Source organism: Odontesthes bonariensis, chromosome 16 (genome assembly GCF_027942865.1).
Source record: "Odontesthes bonariensis isolate fOdoBon6 chromosome 16, fOdoBon6.hap1, whole genome shotgun sequence".
Lineage (NCBI taxonomy): Eukaryota > Metazoa > Chordata > Actinopteri > Atheriniformes > Atherinopsidae > Odontesthes > Odontesthes bonariensis.
This window is the reverse complement of record NC_134521.1, coordinates 36,169,740-36,194,542: the sequence shown is the minus strand read 5'-3', so window position 1 is coordinate 36,194,542 and position 24,803 is coordinate 36,169,740. Positions and strand designations below refer to the sequence as shown.

The window sequence follows — 24,803 nt, the reverse complement described above, 5'->3', positions numbered from 1 at the left end:
TTTTTTGTTTAATGCTTTTATTTTATGTAAAGCACTTTGAATTGTTTTGTACATGAAATGTGCTATACAAATAAATTTGATTTGATTTGATTTGATAATATTTTTTATTGGTGAGTATACAAGAGTAACAGAGGCACTTACATATAGCGGTATACAATGGTGTGGTCATTACACATGTTTATATACACCCTTAGATTTAGATTATATTTTTATGTTTTAAGAACAAACAATTGCAGGAAAAAAAAAAAAAAGGCCAAACAGACTATACAATGAAAAAGGATTTATGACATAGTCTGTTTAAGATGACAGATAAATTACATAAATAATAGAAAAAGAAAAGAAAAAGAAATAAATAAAAGAATAAAGAAGGGGGGTTATATTGTCGCAAAGAAGTCCATAAATGGTTGCCATTTACTTTAAAATTTGCTTAAATTTCTCCTACTTGAATATTCAATTTTCTCTTCTTTGAAAAATGACACAGTCTCTTTGATCCATTGTGTGCTGGAAGGAGCTGTTCTGGATTTCTAATTCAGAAGGAGCGTTTAGCAATTACAGAGGTAAAAGCTATTACTTGCAATTCTTTAGTGGAGTATAGGGTATAGTCTTCTGGAAGAGCAAAAAGGCCAGTGTGTGGTGAAGTGTGAATAGTCCTTGAGAGTACCTTGGACATGGTGCTGAAGTAAATTTGCCAAAAATTCGTAAGAGCTGGACAAGAGAAAAAGATATGCGTAATATTACAGGGTGAGCCTCCACATCTGTCACAGATATCTATCATATTTGGGAAAATCTGTGCCAACCTTGTTTTCGAATAATGGCATCTAAATACAACTTTAAACTGTATCAAGGTAAAACGGGCACAAACAGAGGTTTTGTGAATGACTTTCAGTGCGGATTCCCTCCAGCATTGATCAAAAATCACTCAAGCTCACGCTCCCAAGTCTCCTTTGTATTGGTGAACAAATAGTTCAAGAGTTCACCCCATGGCTGCTTAGGTGGAAGATGAGGGAAGTTGGGAAATAAGGATTTTGCACAGTTCCTCACCTGGAAATATCTAAAAAGATGAGAGGGTGGAAGATTGTATTCAGTAACCAGGTCTGCGAAAGAACAAAAGATCTCTTCCTTATAGAAATCCTCAAAACATTTCAGTCCCTTATCATGCCATAAGGAGAAAGTGGAATCAGTAAACGAGGGATTAAACACAGGATTCTTTAACAATGGGGTTAAAGCTGTGGGAGCAGTACATTTAAACTGCTTCCTAAATGTCAAACCAAATCTTGAGTGTGGCAATAACCACAGGGTTGCAGGTAAGGCCAGAGGGGTTAGCGATCGTTGGGCCGGTCAGTAAAGCAGAAAGAGAGACTGGGGGACACGACTGTGCTTCCAGCTGACACCAAGGTACATCAATTGACATGGACCAGAGTATAACTTTAGCTATGTTTGCGGCCCACTAGTAGAATTGAAAATTTGTCAGAGAGAGGCCGCCATAGAACTTAGAGTTCTGAAGTACTTTTTGTCTAACTCTAGGTATCTTGCCATTCCACAAAAAAGACAAATAATCGAGTCAGCTGTTCTAAAAAAACTTTTTGGTAAAAATATAGGCCAACATTGAAAAAGAAATAGAAATTTTAGCAGAACACTCATCTTCACAGTATTTATTCTCCCAATCAAGGAGAGAGGAAGGGAACCCCATTTTTGAAAGTCTGCCTTAATCTCGGCTAAAAGGGGAGAGACATTTTCAGAGTAAAGAGATTTGAACGACCTGGCTATGTTAACCCCAAGATGCCTAAATCCCGAAGGCAAGGCAAGGCAATTTTATTTATAGAGCACAATTCATACACAATGCAATTCAAAGTGCTTCACAGCTATATAAAATCACAAGAAGGCATTAAAAAGAAATAAGAAAATAATAAAAAATAAAAAAAAAAATAGATAAATCAGAGAAATAAAAAGCATGATTTAAATTGTAAACAAAAAGAAAGAAATAAGAACAATATAAAATCAGTAGTTAAAATGTGATTAAGTTTTTAGCTTTATTCATACGCAGCTGAAAATAGGTGTGTCTTCAGCCTGGACTTAAACACACTGAGTGTTTCAGCTGATCTGAGGCTTTCTGGGAGTTTGTTCCAGACATGTGGAGCATAGAAGCTGAATGCAGCTTCTCCATGTCTGGTTCTGACTCTGGGAACTGATAAAAGACGATCCAGATGACCTGAGGGGTCTGGAAGGTTCATACTGGGTCAGGAGGTCACTGATGTATTTTGGTCCTAGACCATTCAGAGCTTTATAGAGCAGCATCAGAACTTTAAAGTCTATCCTCTGATGGACAGGCAGCCAGTGTAAAGACCTCAGAGCTGGACTGATGTGGTCCACTTTTTTGGTCTTAGTGAGGACTCAATGTGAAAGGGATGTCTGACTGGGAGATCAGTTGCATCGCTAGTTTATTGACAGGATAACATTCACTCTTGGCAACGTTAACTTTATATCCTGCAAACCGTCCGAATCTACAAAAGAGTGAAATATTGGCGGAGCAGGCTCCTACTGGATTTGTGACGTATAGTAACAGGTCATCAGCGTATAATGATAATTTCAAATCTGTATGAGTCCTGGTGAGAACAGGGCCTCAAGTACTTAGACTATGGCTCCATTGTTATCAGCAGTTACAGTTGGTGTGGCCCTGTTGTAGCCACACACGGGGCCACAGCAGTTACAGTTGGTGCGGCCCTGTTGTAGCCACACACGGGGCCACAGCAGTCACAGTTGGTGGGGCCCTGTTGTCACCACACACGGGGCCACAGCAGTTACAGTTGGTGGGGCCCTGTTGTAGCCACACACGGGGCCACAGCAGTTACAGTTGGTGCGGCCCTGTTGTAGCCACACACGGGGCCACAGCAGTTACAGTTGGTGGGGCCCTGTTGTCACCACACACGGGGCCACAGCAGTTATAGTTGGTGGGGCCCTGTTGTAGCCACACACGGGGCCACAGCAGTTACAGTTGGTGCGGCCCTGTTGTAGCCACACACGGGGCCACAGCAGTTACAGTTGGTGCGGCCCTGTTGTAGCCACACACGGGGCCACAGCAGTTACAGTTGGTGGGGCCCTGTTGTAGCCACACACGGGGCCACAGCAGTTACAGTTGGTGGGGCCCTGTTGTCACCACACACGGGGCCACAGCAGTTATAGTTGGTGGGGCCCTGTTGTAGCCACACACGGGGCCACAGCAGTTACAGTTGGTGGGGCCCTGTTGTCACCACACACGGGGCCACAGCAGTTACAGTTGGTGGGGCCCTGTTGTAGCCACACACGGGGCCACAGCAGTTACAGTTGGTGCGGCCCTGTTGTAGCCACACACGGGGCCACAGCAGTTACAGTTGGTGGGGCCCTGTTGTCACCACACACGGGGCCACAGCAGTTACAGTTGGTGCGGCCCTGTTGTAGCCACACACGGGGCCACAGCAGTTACAGTTGGTGGGGCCCTGTTGTCACCACACACGGGGCCACAGCAGTTACAGTTGGTGGGGCCCTGTTGTAGCCACACACGGGGCCACAGCAGTTACAGTTGGTGGGGCCCTGTTGTAGCCACACACGGGGCCACAGCAGTTACAGTTGGTGGGGCCCTGTTGTCACCACACACGGGGCCACAGCAGTTATAGTTGGTGGGACCCTGTTGTAGCCACACACGGGGCCACAGCAGTTACAGTTGGTGGGGCCCTGTTGTCACCACACACAGGGCCACAGCAGTTACAGTTGGTGGGGCCCTGTTGTAGCCACACACGGGGCCACAGCAGTTACAGTTGGTGGGGCCCTGTTGTAGCCACACACGGGGCCACAGCAGTTACAGTTATAACTGGGGTAATGTGGGTTATGTTTAGTTCAAATGCTCGCTGTTAGACATTGATGAGTTGGACGGAGACAGAGTTCACTGGAGGCGTTGTGGACAGACCCAGCTTGTACTGCCTTTTACATCTGACTCCCACATGTGAAATGTTAATGTTGTTAGACGCTTAAGATACATGATCAGGATTAAAAAAGTGCACATGTTTAGGGGTTACACATTTATTGTTCATGGGTCATAATTAGCTTAATGCTACATGGATGTTGCTCCACACAAAGCTGCAGGCTGATGCTGCGTGTACACCAAGAGCGACCTCCGCTACCTGGTAGCGGAGGTCGCTGGAGAAGCTTCGCTTGAGAATTTGCTTTGGTAGCTTTGGTAGCTCGTGACGTCACATTTAGAATGTTCAATTCTTAAAGGCCCCGCGGCTGTGCAGCACCTGTGCAGCTGTTTCCGCGAACCCCGCGGATTGTCGGACCCCTACAATCTGTGGATTGTCATTGGTTTTCGCCGAAACGCGTCATAGCTCATTACCATAAAGTTAGCTTGAGTTTAATCGCTGGAATCCGCTCTGGTCGCTCAGGTAGCTCACCCTCCATAGAGAAATAATGATTTCCGGCGCTCAGGTAGCGTAGGTCGCTCTTGGTGTACACGCAGCATGAGGATACGTTGATGGTCATTATATTGTTATGACTACTTTCTAATCAAATCTCCCGCATTTTGGGCTGAATTTGCAGTTTGGCCAATCAAATAAAAGTTTGAGTCATAAAATGAACACAACCAAGAGAACATTTTCTCTACAGATTTATCATTGCATATGATTTTTCTTTGATTTATGATCACGGCCACACGACTATTATAGGTTTTATGTAATGTGATTGACATGTTTAATCAAGCACTGTTTCAAAGAAATGTCTTTTTGTTAAAAAATATTTATTTTTCCCATAATACTATAATTGATAATGCAGTTTTGGGAAAGGAATGAACTTGAATAAAGTAAACAGAGCACACACTTAAAATGCTCTTGCATTGATTTGTTTTATGCCATCTTAGGTACCCTGAACAACCTCACGTTGCTGTCGCTGTGCGTCACGTAGTCTAAAAAGATGCCACTTTGCCCTGTACTCTTACCTTAACCTGATTTGGTGTGTAATTTCTTATGCGTTAAAAGACACACCTAAAAGTCCAAATGTGTACAAATAACACACAAAATGGGCCAGAAATTATGCGCAATCTAAACCAATCACATAAAAACTGCTCAGAGTAATACTTCTGCATTCAAGATTCTATCAAAGAGGAAAATATATATTTTAAGGCTCAAAAGTGAAAATTCTGTTTAAAAATTAGAGATGAATGATGATATAGGAGAGGACTTACTATTCATCCTTACAGTTTTCTTGCATTTTTGCCTGTTTTGATGTTGCCCCGTGGAGCAATTTGAAAGTTGAAAGATTAAAGTTGGAAGTTTAATCTCCTCATTGGTTCAATCTAAAGCACCCAACATTTAGTTTAACTGCTTGTTCCAGTCCAGAATATCAGATCGAGACTGTTAAATGAATACAGGCCACTGAAAAGTGCAGAATTTGATTTGCATATCTCGCATAATTGATGTAGAAAACAATGGAGCTCGTTAAACTCGAACAGGAAGAGGTATTTGAAAAATGACTGAAATGACTGAAAACCCTGAACTCTTGACCTCCACAGTGAGGTTGATCTGCAGGTGAATGTGTTGCTTGTTCGTAACGCAGCGTGTTTTGCGTGCTTTGCGTGCATGTTAACGCACACAGCCCTTTCAGGCGTGACGACCATTCATTTCTTTCCTTTTTTCCCTTTTTCTCTGCACGCATTGCGAGCGTGCGGGGTGTTCAGACAGCTGTTTGTCATGTTTATGGCTGCGCGAGTCGCCTGGATGCAGCGCAGACAGTGCGCAGAAACGCCGGCTGAGCTTCTCCCCCCTCCTCAACGGCCACGACCATCTGCCGCCTCTCTTTCAGTTTCAAACCCAGCACATTGTTTCCCTCAGACGTCTAGTTTCTCTTCACACAGCCGACACAGCGTCTCAAAGAGCAGCTGCGCAGAAACCCAGCCGACAGAGCCCGGGGTCCGCTGTGCGCCTCCAGCCCTCTGTGTAACCTCCGTGCATGCGACCAGACTGTTGGATCAGAGAGACGAAGCGGATTGGAATTAAGCACCGGATAACAGACAGCAACTCTGCATCCTTTGGCAAGGGAGGGAGGGAGGGAGGCAACTGTTTTGTATCTTGGAAGCCCTGGGTTAGGAGAGGGGGGAGGAGGAGCGGAGAATGAGCTATTCTTGTGCCAGCAGAGGCAACAGCCAGGACCCATCAAGCGTTAAGCCGCCTGCCGGTAGTAATCCAGCCAGAGAAGCCGGAGGCACCGACAGCGGCACGGGCAGCACCGGCAACGTCAGCCCGAAGCAGACGGCGGCGATGAAAGTGAAGAAAGGCTGCAACTCAACCGAGGTGGGGGTCCCGGTGACCATGGAGGAGGACCTGGTTGCGAGCACGGTGATCACCCCGGAGGATGTTTTGGGCTTGCAGAAGATCACAGAGAGTAAGTTCCCCGCTGCTGGTGTCTGAGAAAGGAGGACAAAGGCGCACAAATGTGACAGCCATGAGTCATGCATCGCGTCATTTGTGTGCCTCTTATTTATGTAATCTATAGGCCCTGTTGGATCACATGATAATGCTCCAGATGTTGGTCTGCTGGTTTTAACGGTGCCAACGTGCCTCTCTGTTGGCATCTGTAGTGGCTCTACCCTTTGACATGTGGAGGAGTGAGCCTGAGTGGTGGCGCAGGCACACAATGAGGAGCTGGGTGAATGGGTACCAGGAGTACGGTTTGAATAACCGGGCTGGACAGCTGATGGAGCGAGGAACTAGTCCCCAATTTGCACATGAGAATCAATTGTGCACGAGCACGACTCCCATGTCGTTTTTTTTTTTTACCAGTGATCATTTCCTCCCTTCAGGATCATTTGATCTGAGAGGCACAGAGTGAGATGTGTGACAGGGGTCATTTTACAATTCTATTATTTTTTAGTTGTGCTTATGACTCACATTTTGCTGACAGATATGGTTACTCTGTTACTTTATTATTATTTCACAACATTTCCTTAGTCACAAACATCAGTAGCATCGCAGTGTTTAGTTAAGGGCACATTCTATCTCTCCACTTTATGCATACTTTATGTCTGATAGAAATGTGCACATCGAACGTTTGGGCGCTTCACTAAGCCACAATGATAAATCTTGTTACAAAGCGTATTACTTGCTTTCTTTTTAAATGATGTCACACCTCCAAATCTCCAGAAAGCTTTGACGTACACAAGAACACCTACATCTAAGTTAGCTAACAGGTGGCCAAAGGACGTTTGATTTAAAGCCACTTACACAACACAGTTACATTACAGGAACGGAATAACATGCAGACACACTGCTGGATTTGCTTGCTGTTATTCTAAAAGGTGTTCATTCATTCAAACTCATCTGAATGAGTTCATTTAAAAAAAAAAAGTTCATTTTTTTGTCCTGCATGGTCCTTTTATCTGAAGCCACATTTTTACATCTGTGAGATTCCAGAAGCAATTCAATAGTTGCTTTCATTTGAACTTTCTTGAAGCTGTGGAGAAAACACTCATATTTTCCACGATCTAATCCTTCTTTTTAATCTTATTTATCTTTGGAGAGAGAGAATAGAGGAAGGTGAAGTTATGATGACTCCTCACTCCAGCATAATCACAGCTTACCCAGCTTTGGGAACATCCTTTGGCTCAGCTGGCTTTTAGTCACAGCCATCCAAAAGTCTGGGAGCTTGTGTAAACTGAGCAGCATTAGAAAGAAGAGGAGAGGAGAACTCTGAGGTTCCACAAGTCACTTCATCCATGTTGATTCATTGAGAGGCTTCCGTCCTCCACTCTGGACCTTTTATGGTCTTGGAAAGTCTCACTTTCCTGTCTTGCGGCATCATCGCTGAAGGCAACAGGAGGCACGTGTGAATCACCACAGCAACGTGGATACACGCTTGAATCGCTACGGCAACGTGAAGCATCCTCCCCTTGGTTACAGCAGGCAGATCGTGCGTCTCTGCTCTCCAACACACTTCCTGCTCTCTCTGCTCTCCTCCCCTGTTCAACGGTTCTGTCCCTGATGGGCAGAATTGGACGTGCATACTAACACTTGTCTAACACGTTATTGGCTGTCGAACGAAAGCAGGAAGCAACCTGAACTCTCCTCTGAGAAACCAAGGAAGCCCCTCTGTTGTTTAGTCTATATCTGTTTTTTTGCTGCCTCAAATTCTCCAGTGGCTGAAGTTGATTCCCTCTCTAAGAGGCGTGATGCAAAGCTGAAGGCACTTGACACAACTCCGACAGGCCTGACAACAGTGCTGAGTCAAAGAGTGTTTTCTTAATCTTTTTTTCACTCACAGAATCACAGAGGAGGAATCTTCACTAGGTGTCGGATAAATTCTCAGAAAGGTCACGTTGAAGCAGCATAATTATTCCCCCACTCACTAATTAATCCAGGTTACTTGAATTTGACTTCGGAATCAAATGGGCTGACTTATTTGATCCAGATGTACTTAACTTAATCCTAAACTTAATCTGTTGCCTGACTGTGGAGCCTCGGAGCAGCAATAAAGCTCCCCTGGGATTGCACTTTTCTTTTTATTCTCACAGGGATGCAAATATTTGTTTTGTTTAGTGATAATAACACAACGTCAAAGGCACTAAGCTATCAAGTATTAAGTGTAAATAGTGAGAAACGTGCCACATGAGAAGCTTTTTGCTTTTTTTGTCACATATTTCTTGTTATTTGAGTAGATGCAGGTTTTGGTCTTTTACTTGCAATGTCGACATGCACAGTGTCGCAAAGAAACTTTGACTTTAAGTAAAACATGCACAGGTGTATTAATAGGTCAATCTGGTGGAATTTCTGCTCTTTGTGCACATTCTCCAACTATCCGGCACCTGGAAAGCAGCGCTCAATGATACACTTTAGATTTGGTTTATATATTGTGTTGTTTTCACAACATTCAACAATGATTTTGCATATTTTCCTAATATCTTGCAGCACTATTTCCAGCCTTGCAATGCTAAACAATTAATTCATTCTATGTGCCGATAATGGGGGGAAAAAAGTTTTTTGTATCATTAGTTTTGCTCATAAATTTCTGAAAACCTGTGAAAAACTCTCAGGCTCTATGTTACTGTATGTTTACCCATCTTATCTTCTCTTTATCCTATCTTCAATTCATGATGCACAAAGGAGAGAATCTGCCAGTCCTGACATTTCAGGAGGTGGACGCAGTACATTTTTGGCATTTATGCTCAACAAACAGCTCCATAAATAGATTTTTGAGACAGATATCAATATTTTTTTCTAAGGCTGCTTATAATGACTGTTTTTATTGTTGTTTAATCTGACATTTATTGAACCATTCATTTTTGGCCTATAAAATGTGATAAAACAACAACTATATTTCTCACAGTTTTCCAGAACTTGAGGCAGAAGAGAAAAGCAACAAATCCTCATTTTAGACCTCATGTTGGGTAACACACCCTGATATAAGCTAGTTTCCTCTTGTTTTGTGTTACTGTTTTCACTTCATCTTTACCGCTGACAGCTGACTGCACAGAGCATCTACATCTATAAGCAGACTGGTGTCGGGGGTTTCCGGTCACATTGAGATGGCTTTAACACTTATGCTGTTATACGAATGAAACAAACAGCAAGCCTTGTTAGGAGGATGGTGGATTGATCTGATACTATATATGACAATATGTTGGTGATTGAAGAAGAGTTCTGCTACTGTGAGACCTCTCTTAAAACCCTCTCTGACATGCATTTTTAGGCAGCCATCATCTAGCTTTATCAGCTAAAACAACCTGTACCAAACACACATTCAGGTTCCTCATCATCTCGTTCTGCATTCACCTCTTCCTCTGGGTAACCACAGCAGGAGTCGCAGTGCAAATGCATTTAGAAACACTTTCTTTTCACAGCTCACAGAAATGCTAACGTAGCACGAGGTTTATCGCTGAAGTGATGGATAATGCAACTGAGAAAAACTTGATCAGTACCAATTAATGACTGATTGATAGTCATTTCCCCAAAAGCAATTCTTCAGACCAAAATGCCAACTGTCATCAGTTTCTCAAACACACATAGTTACTATTTGTTTGTGTCTGAGAATGTAGTGATGATCAGATCAGGTCCAAGAGTTAGTGGAGAAGGGGATTAACATTAGAAATGTGGGGAAATAATGTTCAGAGCGGTTAAACGGTCCTTGCTGCTTTGGACCTGCTGCAGTGCACCATTGCTACAGATGCTTTGACATGCTGCACGACATGGCTGAACAAACACAAATCAATAACAAATGTGGCCACAGGAAGTGACTGAGAAAGAAAAAAAGACTGCCCTTTTTTCATGCTAGGTACTATGAGAATTTGCCCATCATCCTCTTTCAAAATAACTGGGTGATGATTGGTTAGAATTTCACAAGATCTATTGAGTGCACAGTTTAAATAACCCACTTAGGCCTGTACTAATTTAGCTGATGCAGCTGATCTGTACTGTACAGCTTTATGATGCAGCAGGTGATGAAACAAGGCCGGCGTAACTTGCTTCCACACAAATTAGGGAAGTGCTGATACAGATACCACCTACGCTCACTCAAGGATAAAAAAGAAAAACAGAGACACTTTTCAAAGAGATTACTGAGACGTGACATTTTTTCATCTAGCAGATAGCCTCTTCGATGCTTGAAGTTGTTTGTAGATCAGTCTTATGTCTGAGAACAGTAAACAGTCTCACTAAGCAGCAGGCATCTTCCCATCTCCTGCTCTTTGTCGTTTCATTTGAAAGCAGTCCCCCTTTTATCACCTCACTGTTACCACGATGCAGTCATCCACAGGTGAATCTGGACTGTGCTTTTGCTAAATGCTAACATTGACCATCTTTTGAAATGTTAAGACACTTTGCTGTGATATACTTTTGTCTGACTAATTACAGAATAATGACATGACAAGACCCCGAGATCTCTCGGGGTCTTGTTCACGAGTGAGGGACGAATGGAGCAGGGGGTTGACAGGCGGATCGGTGCGGCGTCTGCAGTGATGCGGGCTCTGCACCGGCCCGTCGTGGTGAAGAAGGAGCTGAGCCAGAAGGCGAAGCTCTCGATTTACCGGTCAATCTATGTTCCTACCCTCACCTATGGTCACGAGCTGTGGGTAGTGACCGAAAGAACGAGATCGCAAATACAAGCGGCCGAAATGAGTTTCCTCCGCAGGGTGTCTGGGCTCTCCCTTAGAGATAGGGTGAGAAGCTCGGTCATCCGGGAGGGGCTCGGAGTAGAACCGCTGCTCCTCCGCATCGAGAGGAGTCAGATGAGGTGGCTCGGGCATCTGGTTAGGATGCCTCCTGGACGCCTCCCTGGTGAGGTGTTCCGGGCCCGTCCCACTGGGAGGAGGCCCCGGGGAAGACCCAGGACACGTTGGAGAGACTGTTTCTCGGCTGGCCTGGGAACGCCTCGGGGTCCCCCCAGAAGAGCTGGAGGAAGTGGCCGGGGACAGGGACGTCTGGGTTTCTCTGCTTAAGCTGCTGCCCCCGCGACCCGATCCCCGGAGCAGCGGAAGATGATGGATGGATGGATGACATGACATTTTGAGACTCTTCCTCTTGTGATTTGGCATATTTTACTACATGTTAGGAAATAATTTGAGATATTCATCACTTTGCTGCAGTTTCATGTCCTCACTGAGTCTCTTCATCAGTATCCCCCTCCCCCTCGTTGCCCCCTCTCTCTTGTGATTAGCTCGATTTGCCTTCATATGAGAAACTTAACCGGATTAGTCCACTTGAGCTGCGTCAGTTCCTTCCTTCTCCCATCTAAGTGGATGGGGCATCTTTCTTCTCCCATTGTCTTCATTCATTTTTATTTATTGTAAAGTCCTCTGAGTGCTCTCAGATAATGGAAGATACGTAAAACTGTAATCCATGTTTGACACAAAGTTTTAGATGCAGAAACTGATTCTGTGAAAAGAAGCGTAGGAAGTTCTTTCTTTTCATGGAAACAGACTCAAAGTGCAGAGATGAAATGCACACGTGCCTGTGATGTTCTGCATGACATCCAAAAACAGATGTGGTGACTGACCATGCAGTTAGTTCTTTTTTCTAAACTTAACACATTACTAGGTGTTATGCTAGTGTGCCGGTAAGTGAGTGCATCACTGTTCATGCTGTTGCAGTTCAAAGCGCCACATTTAGCTCTAACCTGTGCGCACAGCAGCTGGTTATCAGGGTAATACTGTTGCTCAGGAACATCTGGTTGCAGCAATACCACTTGATGACGTCTCTCAATGATCTGTCGCTGTTAGAGAGCCACGTTTATCTGTCACATGACACCACCGTCATCACATGACTGTACAAGTGTGTGGGAGACTTTATTTGGGCTATCAGTGATCACATGTTGGATTTCAAAGCTATGCCTTTTCTTAATTGATGAATGTCTGGAAGTTATTCTGAAGTTCTCTCAGATTACATACCCATGTATCCAATAATCACCGACTTAATGTGACGAGAGCAGATCAGGAGTTGCTTCTTTTCAGAGAGAGACCACAGTCGTAAGAGTTAAACACGTTAGGCTCTAAGTGAGTACAATTCTGATTTAACTGCAATTCTTTACTGTTAAATAGTTTATTTTATCTAACTTTGATTTAAATTAGTCATTTTTCTAGTTTTATTTGAAATGTTAAATAAAAAACAGAACTTTGATTTATTCTAAAACAACAAAGATAAACTTTAAACTCACAGAGAAGTGCATTCACTTCCATATTATACTATTTTCAAGCATACAGTTACAATAAAAATACCTTTTTTTAAAATGATAAAGGATATCCTATTTACAGGGAGATGAAAAACGCTACGTGGAAACTTCCAGGGCGGATGAAGCCACCAGTCTGCAGCTGAAGTGGGACACATTGATCCCATTAACAGTGTCAGCTGATATTTTTGCCAGCATGCAGGTTGTGTTTATAAGCCTTTAATATGGTTTCATGTGCCAGTGATCTTAAACCCTGGTGCTGGAAGGTTCCTCAGGTAGACTTAGCAGTTATTCCCTAGCATAAACTGGGTGAGCTTCTAAAGAAACGAGTATTTTGTTTGATTTTAGGGCATATTGTGGTGTCCGTGTTGAACTGCAGGTCACCTGGTCTAGTCTAAAGGTAGTATGTGAAGGTACAGGCAGGATATCAGCTGATGGGTGGCAAATGATCACAGAAAAGAGTGAAAAGCATGCATGTCACATACTGAATTCAGCCCCCCCCCCCCCCCCCCTTCTCCCTATTTGTTCTGCTCTTTCCATTCACTTTTTTAAACTGGTTACAAGATTCCTTCACCTTGCTCTTCAAAATGGTTCAAGTTTTGTCACAGCTGTTTCAGACAAATGAATCTAAAACTATAGAAAATGAGTGAAGATTAAAAGTTTACGCTGCTCTCAAACATTTCACAAAGAAGCTCAGAATAGCCATCGCACCAATGCAGCACCTGCCCAGTCTCACCAGAAAGCCTGCAAATAGGTGCATTTGTCTGCATGTCCATCACCGTGCTGTCACAATGTAAACTGGGATGTTGAAACATATGAGAAGGCTTTTATTTTCTGTCAGGACACAAAACACAACCTATGAATAGTGCAATTTATAAGCCGTAAGCATGTGGATGGTTTGTAACTTTCTGAACAGGCAGCATGCAGATCTAACTTTTAACACTGAACCCTAACCACCTGGGGGGGACAGGGAGGTGGAAAAGTGCAGGCGGTTGTATTGGACGAGCCTTTAACTACAAATCTGTTGACTGAAAATCCATGAATTAGCTGTCCAGCCTCCCCTATGACCTCTTAATTAGTGGGAAATGTATTAAGATAGCACTGACATGCCAGCAAATCGAATCATATGCTGCATCTGTATACATTAACCCATTTATCTATTGATACTCTGGCGTGAGACAGAGTGAGACACAAGCAGCTTGTTGCACAACCACAGGGCGCCGTGAGGTTGCGACACAATCTCACAGAAGTGTGAAACTTTATTTATTGTTCATATGATGGGAAATTAACTTCCCTTCTGTGGGCTTTTTGTTGTTGTTGGAGTAGTGATTATTAAATCTAAAAAAATCCCAAAGCTTTTGGTTTGCTGCCTTTCTTTTAGATTGGAATGTTACGTTTCTGAGGGTCCCAGTGAAGAGTCATCAGGTCCACGGCAGAGTTACATTGTGATCTTAGCGTGTGTTCAGGAGTGCATGACACAAACACATGCACACCAGCCGTGTGCACAACAAAGGAGTCAGCTTTTAAGTGTTGGGATTAGAAGATTGCATCTAATGGGAGATACGTTTGTCCGTTAATGGTTCACATGGAGTCGAGAGTCATGGCAGAATTTTCTTAAAACCTGCTGATGAAGAAGTTTGAACAAGTGATTTTCAGACAAGCTTCCTGTTTCCAGCCGCAGAGTGAACACTCAGATGCTTGGCTTGTGTTCTATAATTCAACCTCGACTACAATGACCAGACACTTTAGCTTGATCCGCCCTGCTCGCACTTCAGTAGCTGTTTACCACCACAGAAGGAGAGCTGATAGTGATAAACGGGAGTTTGCTGGTTGCCTTTTTCCCTCTGAAAGATGTGTGTGGGTAAGAAAGAGGTCTAAGCTAGCAGACTGTGTGTACTTTAACAGAGAGCACACACAAAAGCAGCCACTGAGACACACAAACCGACTCACAACAAAGCTATTTTCTCTAATTCAACCTTGTGCTCATTAGGAGCCTCAAAAATGACTATTAGCACCAGGTTAGAAAAGCTGTGGCACAGTCAGCACATGTGCTGCACACACACCCCATGATGCAGATGTAGTATTATCAGTGTCGCTTCTCATAGGCACAGGTATTAGTTTAAATTACAGCCCTGCTTAGGGGTTTGTTTCTCTGTTAGTTTCAGGTTTGTCAGGATATTCGGGGGGTTGTAAATAGAGCATCGCATGCAGAGCGGATGTGTTCAGAAGAGCTAAGCTCAGCATACAGACTGACAGAGGAGCAAAGGCGTCACAACCAGTCTCATCACTTCCATCAACAACTTTCAGCTCATGCAGTAAATGGAGTTGACGGCTTGCAGGGACTTGGGGGCTTCATCCATAAACATGATAGATAACATGCAGGGAAACACTGAGGCTACGGCTTAGTAACACTTTCATCCTGATTGGTTCTGAGCAGCACATTCTCTCAGTCACACTTTAAATGTAGGAACACTAATGACCACATCTTTCAAGTTTTCAAGTTTTTAAGTTTTCTGCCTACATCTCATTAGCTTTTATGTTGATATCAAGCAAACATATTATCCGGCACGCACATAGCAATCTTTGCTCTCAAGTGCATCTGTGTTTCTTCCCTTTTTTGGTTTTATCGACCCCAGTCAGCTCATTTCTGTCTGTGTCTGTCTGCCTTTTGAGGAATTGTCCACTGATGTCAGCTTTTGTAGCTGAGAGGACAGCTACTTTGTGCAACCAAAATACAGTAATTAGAACCCTGAGGTTGAATAAAACTGTAATTTTATGACCAAACAGCTGCACAATTAACTAAAACTGTTATAAATCTGCAGAGGAGAGCCACAGATTGAGGTGATAATTCTCTTTGGCTTCATTACTGCAAGCAGCCTCTTTGTTGTCAATGACTGGCCATCATGTGCTGCAGTTTCCAGCAGAACATTTCCATGATGCTTGGTGTACATATCACACTCCCTGATGAAACATCTAGGAGGATTTTTTCCTGTTTTTGTATTAACAGTAATTACAAGCAGACAAATGAGGAAAACAGTTGGCGTCAGGCCCTGACATGTAATTTGTGAGGCAGGGATATCGGGTATGAGTTTAGAGCAGCTGGTGGGTTGACTGGCCGGTCAGAGCCGCCATCGTTAGCGATTAAATCCCCCCAGACACCATTTCCTCCTCTGTTTCTTTTAGCAGGCAGATGCTGTTTGCTTATCATCAGCTGACACAGCAGTCGTGCCATTTGTTCCTCAACAAAAACTAAAACCCACACGCTGCCATCCGACGACTGTGGATGTGCTGCGATCAAATGAGAAGGACGAGCAGACTCTGAGCCGATAGGTGGACACGGCACGTTACTACACACAAGCATCTAAAGACTGACTTGGTTTCTCTGGTTTCTGCTCAGACCTGCACTGATGCTCCCACAAATCCCTGAAATGATTTGTTTTTCTTTTCTTTTCTTTTCTTTATCTTGGCTTTTTTTCTTTTGCTTCTGTTGTGAGAGGAGGGAGCAGCAGCATCCATGCGGGGATAGATGTGAGCTTCACGTCGCAGTAGTATGGGATCAGGGAGGAAGCAGGAAGTGCCTGCTCTGCTGGGGAACTCTAATAAGGAGTGACACTGCCTGGTAAGGGCAGGAAGGATTAGGGGAATAAAAATAACCCCCTTCTCTTTCTTACTGGCTGCTTATGGGTTTGTGCTTGAGTTTGATTTGTTGGGAAATGGCTTCTGCAATGCAGTTTGCCATCAAGATTCAAAACAAAATGCATTGATGGAGATTCTTTACAAAACAGTCGGCTGCAGCTGATTGCTCGGAGATGAAGTAAACAGAATTTTTTTGTTGAAGTTATTGGGTGTGTTGATATTTGACATCATAATTTAGCACCTTTCTTTGTTCGTGCACACTTTCAGTGTTGATGTGTGTTCGTGGTTGTAAAGAAGCGTGTGAAGTCACACCCTCATTCCCTCTGTTCAAATAGAGCTTTTTAAGAGAAAAACACTTCCTGTGGTCGCAGCAGTTCTTCTAAGTCCTACGTAATGCTATAACATTATTATATCAACCATAATTTCAGTAATCTTTGTTGTATCAAATAATCAAGATTCAACACAACACAGAAAATGAAACAGCCTTTTATTTAGTTTAGTTTAATGTTTATTTAACAGGGACAGTGCACAACATACAATTGAGCCAGATTATAGCCACAAGGCTAATTTTCATCTGTAGTCCCTGGACAGGAATTGATGTTAAGTTAAAAAAAAAAAGATTAAAATTAATAATAATACAAAAATATAACAACAAAACACAATATTGGGTGAGACTATGTGCAGAATAGGCCTACAGTATATTGCATGACAAGTAGGCAAACACAATTTAAAAATAAACTAACGAAACAAAAACATGATATATGATAAAGTAAACACAAATACACAAAATCAATGACTAAAAATGTCCACAGTGCTGCCCTGCTTCTAGCCACTTCTTAAGACCTGATTTAAAAGTACTAAGTGTGGTGCTTTCCCTGATACCAACAGGGATGCTATTCCACAGCCCTGATGTTTTTACTGAGAAGGCACTTTGTCCAAAAGTGGAATATCTGAACCCACTTATGCAGTCCCCTCTAGATGATGCTCTTGTAGCTATTGTATTAGTTGTGGGTCTGCGCAGACTCACAAATTGCTTAAGGGGAGGGGGAGCAAGATCATTTATAATTTTAAAAAATAGACAGCAGTTTGAAAAAGAAATAAAATAGTCTAGACTAAATAAACCATACTTCTGTATGATAGTACAGTGATGGTAAGTGTTGGATTTTTTTCCCAGGATTTTCAGTGCCTGTTTGTAAGATTTGTAGATCAGTGACATGGCAGTTGTATTTGCTTGAGACCAGGTGGTTAAGCAATATGAGATATGCGTTAAAATCATAGCATGAAAATAAAGTTTAGCTGCCTCTGTTGTCATCTGATTCCTAATTACCTTAAAATTTAGGAGATTCCTTTTCACTCGACCATTTACCTTTTTAATATGTTTTTTAAAAGTTAAATGAGAGTCAACAATGACCCCTAAATATTTAAAATCATCTACTACATTGAGCCTTTCACCTTTAACAAATATGTCTGGCTCTTGACTCTTGTTTTTACGTGAAGAGAAGTACATACAAACAGTTTTTGATGTATTCAGTGTCAGACAAGAGTAATCTAGCCAGTCAGCTATTTTACTCAATGCTCCATTCAGTTTGCATGCTGCTTGCTGTTTAGATTTTGCATTATGACACAGATAAGTGAGAATTAGAATTATTGGTGACAAATGATACCTCAGTTATAGACACAACAACATGCATGAACAGTGTTTTCTGTTGATGTAGAAATGTAATTGCTGTAAACTATTTCCTTTATTTAAAACTGTGCCCGGCTGCTCATTGCATGCATGTTGAATTCACCTGCTTTATATGCACGTAGTCAAAGTTTTACTCTGTCATTTCCAGCTGAAACCTTTTCCACGTTGATCTCATAATAATCTGCACCTCCTCAGATTATCTGTGCGGCCCGGACCAGAACATTTACAACATCGACTTCACCAGGTTCAAGATCAGAGACATGGAGACGGCCACGGTTCTGTTCGAAATCACCAAACCTCCGTCCGCAGGCAAGTCACCGAACCATCCTGTGGATTCGTTGTGCTTAATCTGACTTGATCATTAAGTGCTTTACACATCACAGAGGAGCTTTACACAACCAGGTGCACACCTGCACCTCCTGTAACATGCATGATCAACAGAGAAACATGATCCCCATTAGGACTGTCACACAGAAACTTCAGCAAATAACAAAATAGTAAGCTGATGGTGCCAAAGGCAAACATTATATGTACAATTACAAAGAAACAATGAATATTTTTTTAAGAGAACACATTCATATCCTTCCAGCTGTGTGTCTATTAGCACACTTGCCTCTATTTACTGAGCAGAAGTCAGCTGGGGTAACAGTTTACATGCTGACATTGATTAACTGAATGTTTATAATATGTCTGTAAATTCTGAAGATAAGGTATGATATACTGTAAATGAGAAGGTTGTTCCTTTGGCTCATTCATCTTCAAAAACATCAGTTTCTTACATTTACTGCAGGCAGTCAAACTGCCTGTTTCTTTACACATGAACTTGGTTATAATAGACCCTTCCACCCTATAATAATCCCTTATTGTAAATATATCCCTGATACTGCTTCTCAAAGCATTTATTTAATTAAATTCTGTTCCATGCACACTGGTGTTTGCCTCAGATAAAGCAGGAGAAAAGAGGGACATGGACCCGAACGCCGGCCGGTTTGTCCGTTACCAGTTCACCCCCGCTTTCCTTCGACTGCGGCAGGTTGGAGCCACGTAAGTGAGGATGTGCATCAGCCTCTAATTACGGGGGTAACTTTGTTTTCAGTTCTGACCTCCTTTCTCCTCTGCCTGTCCTCCTCCATCCAGCGTTGAGTTCACAGTCGGAGACAAGCCGATTGAGAACTTCAGGATGATCGAGAGACATTATTTCAGAGAGAAGTTGCTCAAGAGTTTCGACTTTGAGTTTGGCTTCTGTATGCCCAGCAGCAAGAACACCTGTGAACACATCTATGAATTCCCACCTCTGTCCGAGGACATTAGTAAGTCAGCACACGAACACACGTAAAAAAACAATGTGATGCACACGCTGCTTCATGTGCTTTCTGAGTAAAGCAGTGTGCAGACAATCCAATCAGCTATGGGACTGGATCCTAACGGCCTTTAAAACACACATTTCCTTGCAGCTTTTACTGCCTACAGCTATTCAAGCAACTCTCCGAAGCTGCATCAGCATGCTACACGATACTAAATGAATAGTGCAAAAGTTCTGATGCAATTCTAAGTATGTTCACCATCTCAGTTTACAGTTTTTATCTGTTATCATTAGTTATTTAAAAGTAAATGACAAAAGACAGATAAGAAAGAAAGAAAGAAAGAAAGAAAGAAAGAAAGAAAGAAAGAAAGAAAGAAAGAAAGAAAGAAAGAAGGTATTTAAATGTCTAATTTTGACCTGATGATGGTGCCAGATACCAGAGTTCATCCTGAGAGGGACATTAATGTGAGAGTCAACCATTATGAAGGTGTTTCCTTCATACCTGCATTCAGCTTCAAGGATTAGGAATAGAGGAAGTATTCCACAGCTATGAGGCTCCATCTTTCAGACACCATGAATACTGTATGTGCAGAAAATTGAGTTTTATCTCTTTTTTGGAAATAAAGTACATTCAAAATACCCCATTTATAAATGTTGAACAGGGCGACTGTAGCTCGTAGGGTAGAATTGTCATCCTTCATTTGGAGGGTCACTGGTTCTATCCCCTACTTCATTGGGCTTTAAGTGGACATATCCTGGGATACTGAACCCCATAATATCAAATGTGTTCTTAGTTGTCTGCTAAATTGAATTGAATGTTCACAAAAAGAATGTCACCTGGTGGTTACCTTTGATGTGATTATTTTGACAGAAAGCTGCATCCAGATTTGGATCTAGTATTTCTATTGAGCCACGGCCTGATAAGACTGTTTAAACCCTGATTAATAGATGGACTGCATTTAAACAGTGCTTTGCTCGTCTTGTTGGCCACTAAAAAAAGCTGCATTCATACAGTCTGTGCATTCATACAGTCTGTGCATTTATACAGGCTGTGCATTCATACAGTCTGTGCATTCATACAGTCTGTGCATTCATACAGTCTGTGCATTCATACAGTCTGTGCATTTATACAGTCTGTGCATTCATACAGTCTGTGCATTTATACAGTCTGTGCATTCATACAGTCTGTGCATTTATACAGGCTGTGCATTCATACAGTCTGTGCATTTATACAGTCTGTGCATTCATACAGTCTGTGCATTTATACAGTCTGTGCATTTATACAGTCTGTGCATTCATACAGTCTGTGCATTTATACAGTCTGTGCATTTATACAGTCTGTGCATTCATACAGTCTGTGCATTTATACAGTCTGTGCATTTATACAGTCTGTGCATTCATACAGTCTGTGCATTCATACAGTCTGTGCATTTATACAGTCTGTGCATTTATACAGTCTGTGCATTCATACAGTCTGTGCATTCATACAGTCTGTGCATTCATACAGTCTGTGCATTTATACAGTCTGTGCATTCATACAGTCTGTGCATTTATACAGGCTGTGCATTCATACAGTCTGTGCATTTATACAGTCTGTGCATTCATACAGTCTGTGCATTTATACAGTCTGTGCATTTATACAGTCTGTGCATTCATACAGTCTGTGCATTTATACAGTCTGTGCATTTATACAGTCTGTGCATTCATACAGTCTGTGCATTTATACAGTCTGTGCATTTATACAGTCTGTGCATTCATACAGTCTGTGCATTCATACAGTCTGTGCATTCATACAGTCTGTGCATTTATACAGTCTGTGCATTCATACAGTCTGTGCATTTATACAGTCTGTGCATTTATACAGTCTGTGCATTTATACAGTCTGTGCATTCATACAGTCTGTGCATTTATACAGTCTGTGCATTTATACAGTCTGTGCATTCATACAGTCTGTGCATTTATACAGTCTGTGCATTCATACAGTCTGTGCATTTATACAGTCTGTGCATTTATACAGTCTGTGCATTTATACAGTCTGTGCATTTATACAGTCTGTGCATTCATACAGTCTGTGCATTTATACAGTCTGTGCATTCATACAGTCTGTGCATTTATACAGTCTGTGCATTCATACAGTCTGTGCATTTATACAGTCTGTGCATTCATACAGTCTGTGCATTTATACAGTCTGTGCATTCATACAGTCTGTGCATTCATACAGTCTGTGCATTTATACAGTCTGTGCATTTATACAGTCTGTGCATTCATACAGTCTGTGCATTTATACAGTCTGTGCATACATACAGTCTGTGCATTTATACAGTCTGTGCATTCATACAGTCTGTGCATTCATACAGTCTGTGCATTCATACAGTCTGTGCATTTATACAGTCTGTGCATTTATACAGTCTGTGCATTTATACAGTCTGTGCATTCATACAGTCTGTGCATTTATACAGTTTTTGCATTTATACAGTCTGTGCATTTATACAGTCTGTGCATTTATACAGTCTGTGCAGTGGCAGACAGCTCCTGTGCCACAGCTGCTGACCTCTTAGAAACATTATTCTTGAACCTTTACCCTCACAGTCTGCCACGCAGTGGTAAACTGATCCCGTTCTTAACTGCCTCTCTCAGCCTCTCTGGGATGCTCTTTCTACACCCAAAACTCTCACAGACCTGTTTCTAATTGACCTCACAAGTTCTGTGAGATATGAGATCTTTTTTTCTTTTCAACTTTGCCAATCTGTTGTTGTTGCTATTATTACTTATTAAAATAGGTGGTCGTTGTAGTTTTCTGTAAATTATAGGCTTTAAGCTTGTAATTGATTTCTGCTTTGATTTACTTAAAACTGCGGCTTTTCTGTAAAAGTGCTTGTAACCGGGGGTTGTTGAGATATTCCATTTTGATCCAAAGCCATGCAGCTTTCAGAGCCAAAGAAACACTTATTCAAAAGAGGTGATTACTTTTCCTTTTTTTAATCCTTAAAACCATCTCGTGAGATGGACCCTGCTGGGACCTGGTGCTCTAACAGCTGGGATGTTTTTGTCTCTGCTCACAGTCAGAGAGATGATCCAGCACCCGTATGAGACACAGTCTGACAGCTTCTACTTCGTGGACAAGAAGCTGGTGATGCACAACAAGGCAGACTACTCGTACAACGGCGGGACGTAGAGACGGCACACCCACACGAGAGACGGGTGGATTTATGGACCGGAGTGCGAGACGATTAGAGAACAGTGGTGGAGTTAACAACCTGTCCACCAAGCAGCCCGTCTCTCTCTTTTTCTCTTTCTCTGTCTTTTCCTTCTGAGAGACTGCATCCAAGAACAGATGCGACAGCCCCAATCTGTGTGTGTGTGTGTGTGTGTGTGTGTGTGTGTGTGTGTGTGTGTGTGCGTGTGTGTGTGTGTGTCTGTGTGTGTGCGTGTGTGTGTGTGTGTGTGTGTGTGTGTGTGTGTGTAGGCACATAGATATTTGTCCAAACCTGCAAAGAAGCGACATGCACCCAAACACACACACGGAAGCATAACAGTGGCATCGCTGCGCATGTTTCTGCAACATGTTTAACCAGCGGCTGAGCGACTTTTTTTAGGATTTATCAGATGGTTTGTGAAGTAGAAAACCTCCTCAGAAGCTGATATAAACTATTTTTTTCATTCCTGTAGAGATTAGGAACAAATCTCTTATCTGAAAACGTCAGTAATAGTTTGAGGGAAAGAGTTCTCTGATTCAACAAGTGGTTTCCATGTGTTTGTGCGTTTCATGTCTTTTTGTATGATATTAGCATGATTACTGGTATGGTAATTAAAAAAAAAAAAATCATTTTAACGTCAGTGATGTTTCAGTTTGCTTAGGAAAGTTCAAGTAGATTTTCAAACCTTTGAGCACATTTCCTACACAGAAGACTTTTTTTCTTCCTGATTTCCTGGTCTGTTTGTGAGTCGTGTCGCCTGCATTAACAGTAGTGCTCGGTGTGTGTTCACTGCATTTTCTCAAAGCACAACATCTTCACAACAACGAGGACACTTAGAAAAGTGAGCTGTTCTGATAAGACCATAAATGCACTTTGTCATCTGTGCTCCAGCCTCATTGTTACTTTGTTAAAGCGATAAAGACATTCTCAGTTGTAAAGTTGCACGTTTTGTGTCCGAGTTAAAGTTCCCGCTTGGGGAAGAGGATGAAGAGAGGAACGGGAAAACTTTGGTTTGTAGACATTAGCCCTGTCAGAATTAAGTTGTGAGAGAGAGAAGGTTGGGGAATGTAGCAAAGCAATTAAATCCCCAAAGATTTGTGTTCAACCTTATTCATGTTTCTGTGGTAGCCTGTGTCCTGTCAGATTCGTAATGTTGTCTCTCTGTTACCTAATTTTTGCCTCTGGTATGTTTCTGTGTTTTCACTCCGACACATTCCAGTGATTGGCAGCAGAGTGTGTTGATCTGCAGGTGTTTAAAGGAGTGTTGTCTCTGGATGCCTCTAAACCCAATTAAGCACATTTTGCTAAGACACAGCCTGACTCAAGAGTATCTCAATAATTCTTTACTTTATTTTTATTTTTTGGGTCATGTCTTCACATATTCAGTTTTTTTTAGTTAATGTCTTTAAAGACTTCATATTACACTTAAGCTATTTAAATGTGAATTATTTTCAAATGCTAGTTGAGCCAGGTCTGTGAAACAGGACCGGGAAGTTTCAGGAATCCTCCTGCTGTGAGTTCAGATCAACTTAGAAAACAGGGATTTAGATTGTTTTTCCCTCTCAAGTGATACAGATTTCCATGGATTTGTGGGTTTGGGCCTATATAAGTTGCACAAGAGGAACAAAAAGCTGCAAAACGAACAGGAAGGAACTCGGATCGAACTTAATCAGAGATTAAACTGATTGACTTGAATGTTTTGTCAGAACTTGTAACACAGATATATAGGAGAGATTTATGAATCGTACAAATAATTTTTTAACTCGTGTAAAGTCTAAAAATGTTTGTGTGACTGAACAAAAGTGAAATAAAGATATATTGGACTTTTTGAAGGAGCTCTTTGTCTTGCCTGTAATTGTTTGAGTGCAGAGTGAATGAACGAGAGACGCCGTTTGCATGACGATGCTTTATTATTATACACATGGCCCACACTGTATATCACATGTAATGTGAAAGAAACACAGCTCTCCTGGAACACTCTGCCCCTGTTCCCACTTTATTACATTCTCTTGCAATAAACGTGATAGAAAGTGACCTTCACTGCAGACACATCCTATTGGCAGCCTCTTATCTCACAGTTATCCTTCAACCAGCCTTTTAATCTGTACTCACTGAACGCAGTATTAATGACACCTTCCTGATATTGACTTGTGCTTTTCACCTTCCTTGATGCTGTCAGACATTTTGTCCAAGCCTCTTTAACTTTATCTGTTGGTTTTCTTAGCTAGGAAATTGTTTTTGAATTGGCTCTTTATGAACGAATTGGATTATTTTATGAATTATGATTATTATTAATTAATTGAAT

General features: G+C 42.1%; 1 protein-coding gene across 1 annotated transcript; it reads left to right on the top strand.

Annotated features, from left to right (window-relative positions):
• Positions 1–6,091: 6,091 nt before the first annotated feature.
• On the top strand, positions 6,092–24,333 carry unc119a2 (unc-119 lipid binding chaperone a2). The gene is made up of 5 exons (XM_075487003.1): positions 6,092–6,405; positions 18,194–18,307; positions 18,943–19,042; positions 19,136–19,308; positions 22,364–24,333. The coding sequence occupies exons 1-5, from the start codon at positions 6,135–6,137 to the stop codon at positions 22,474–22,476; spliced, it is 771 nt and encodes a 256-aa protein (XP_075343118.1). The 5' UTR covers positions 6,092–6,134; the 3' UTR covers positions 22,477–24,333.
• Positions 24,334–24,803: the final 470 nt, after the last annotated feature.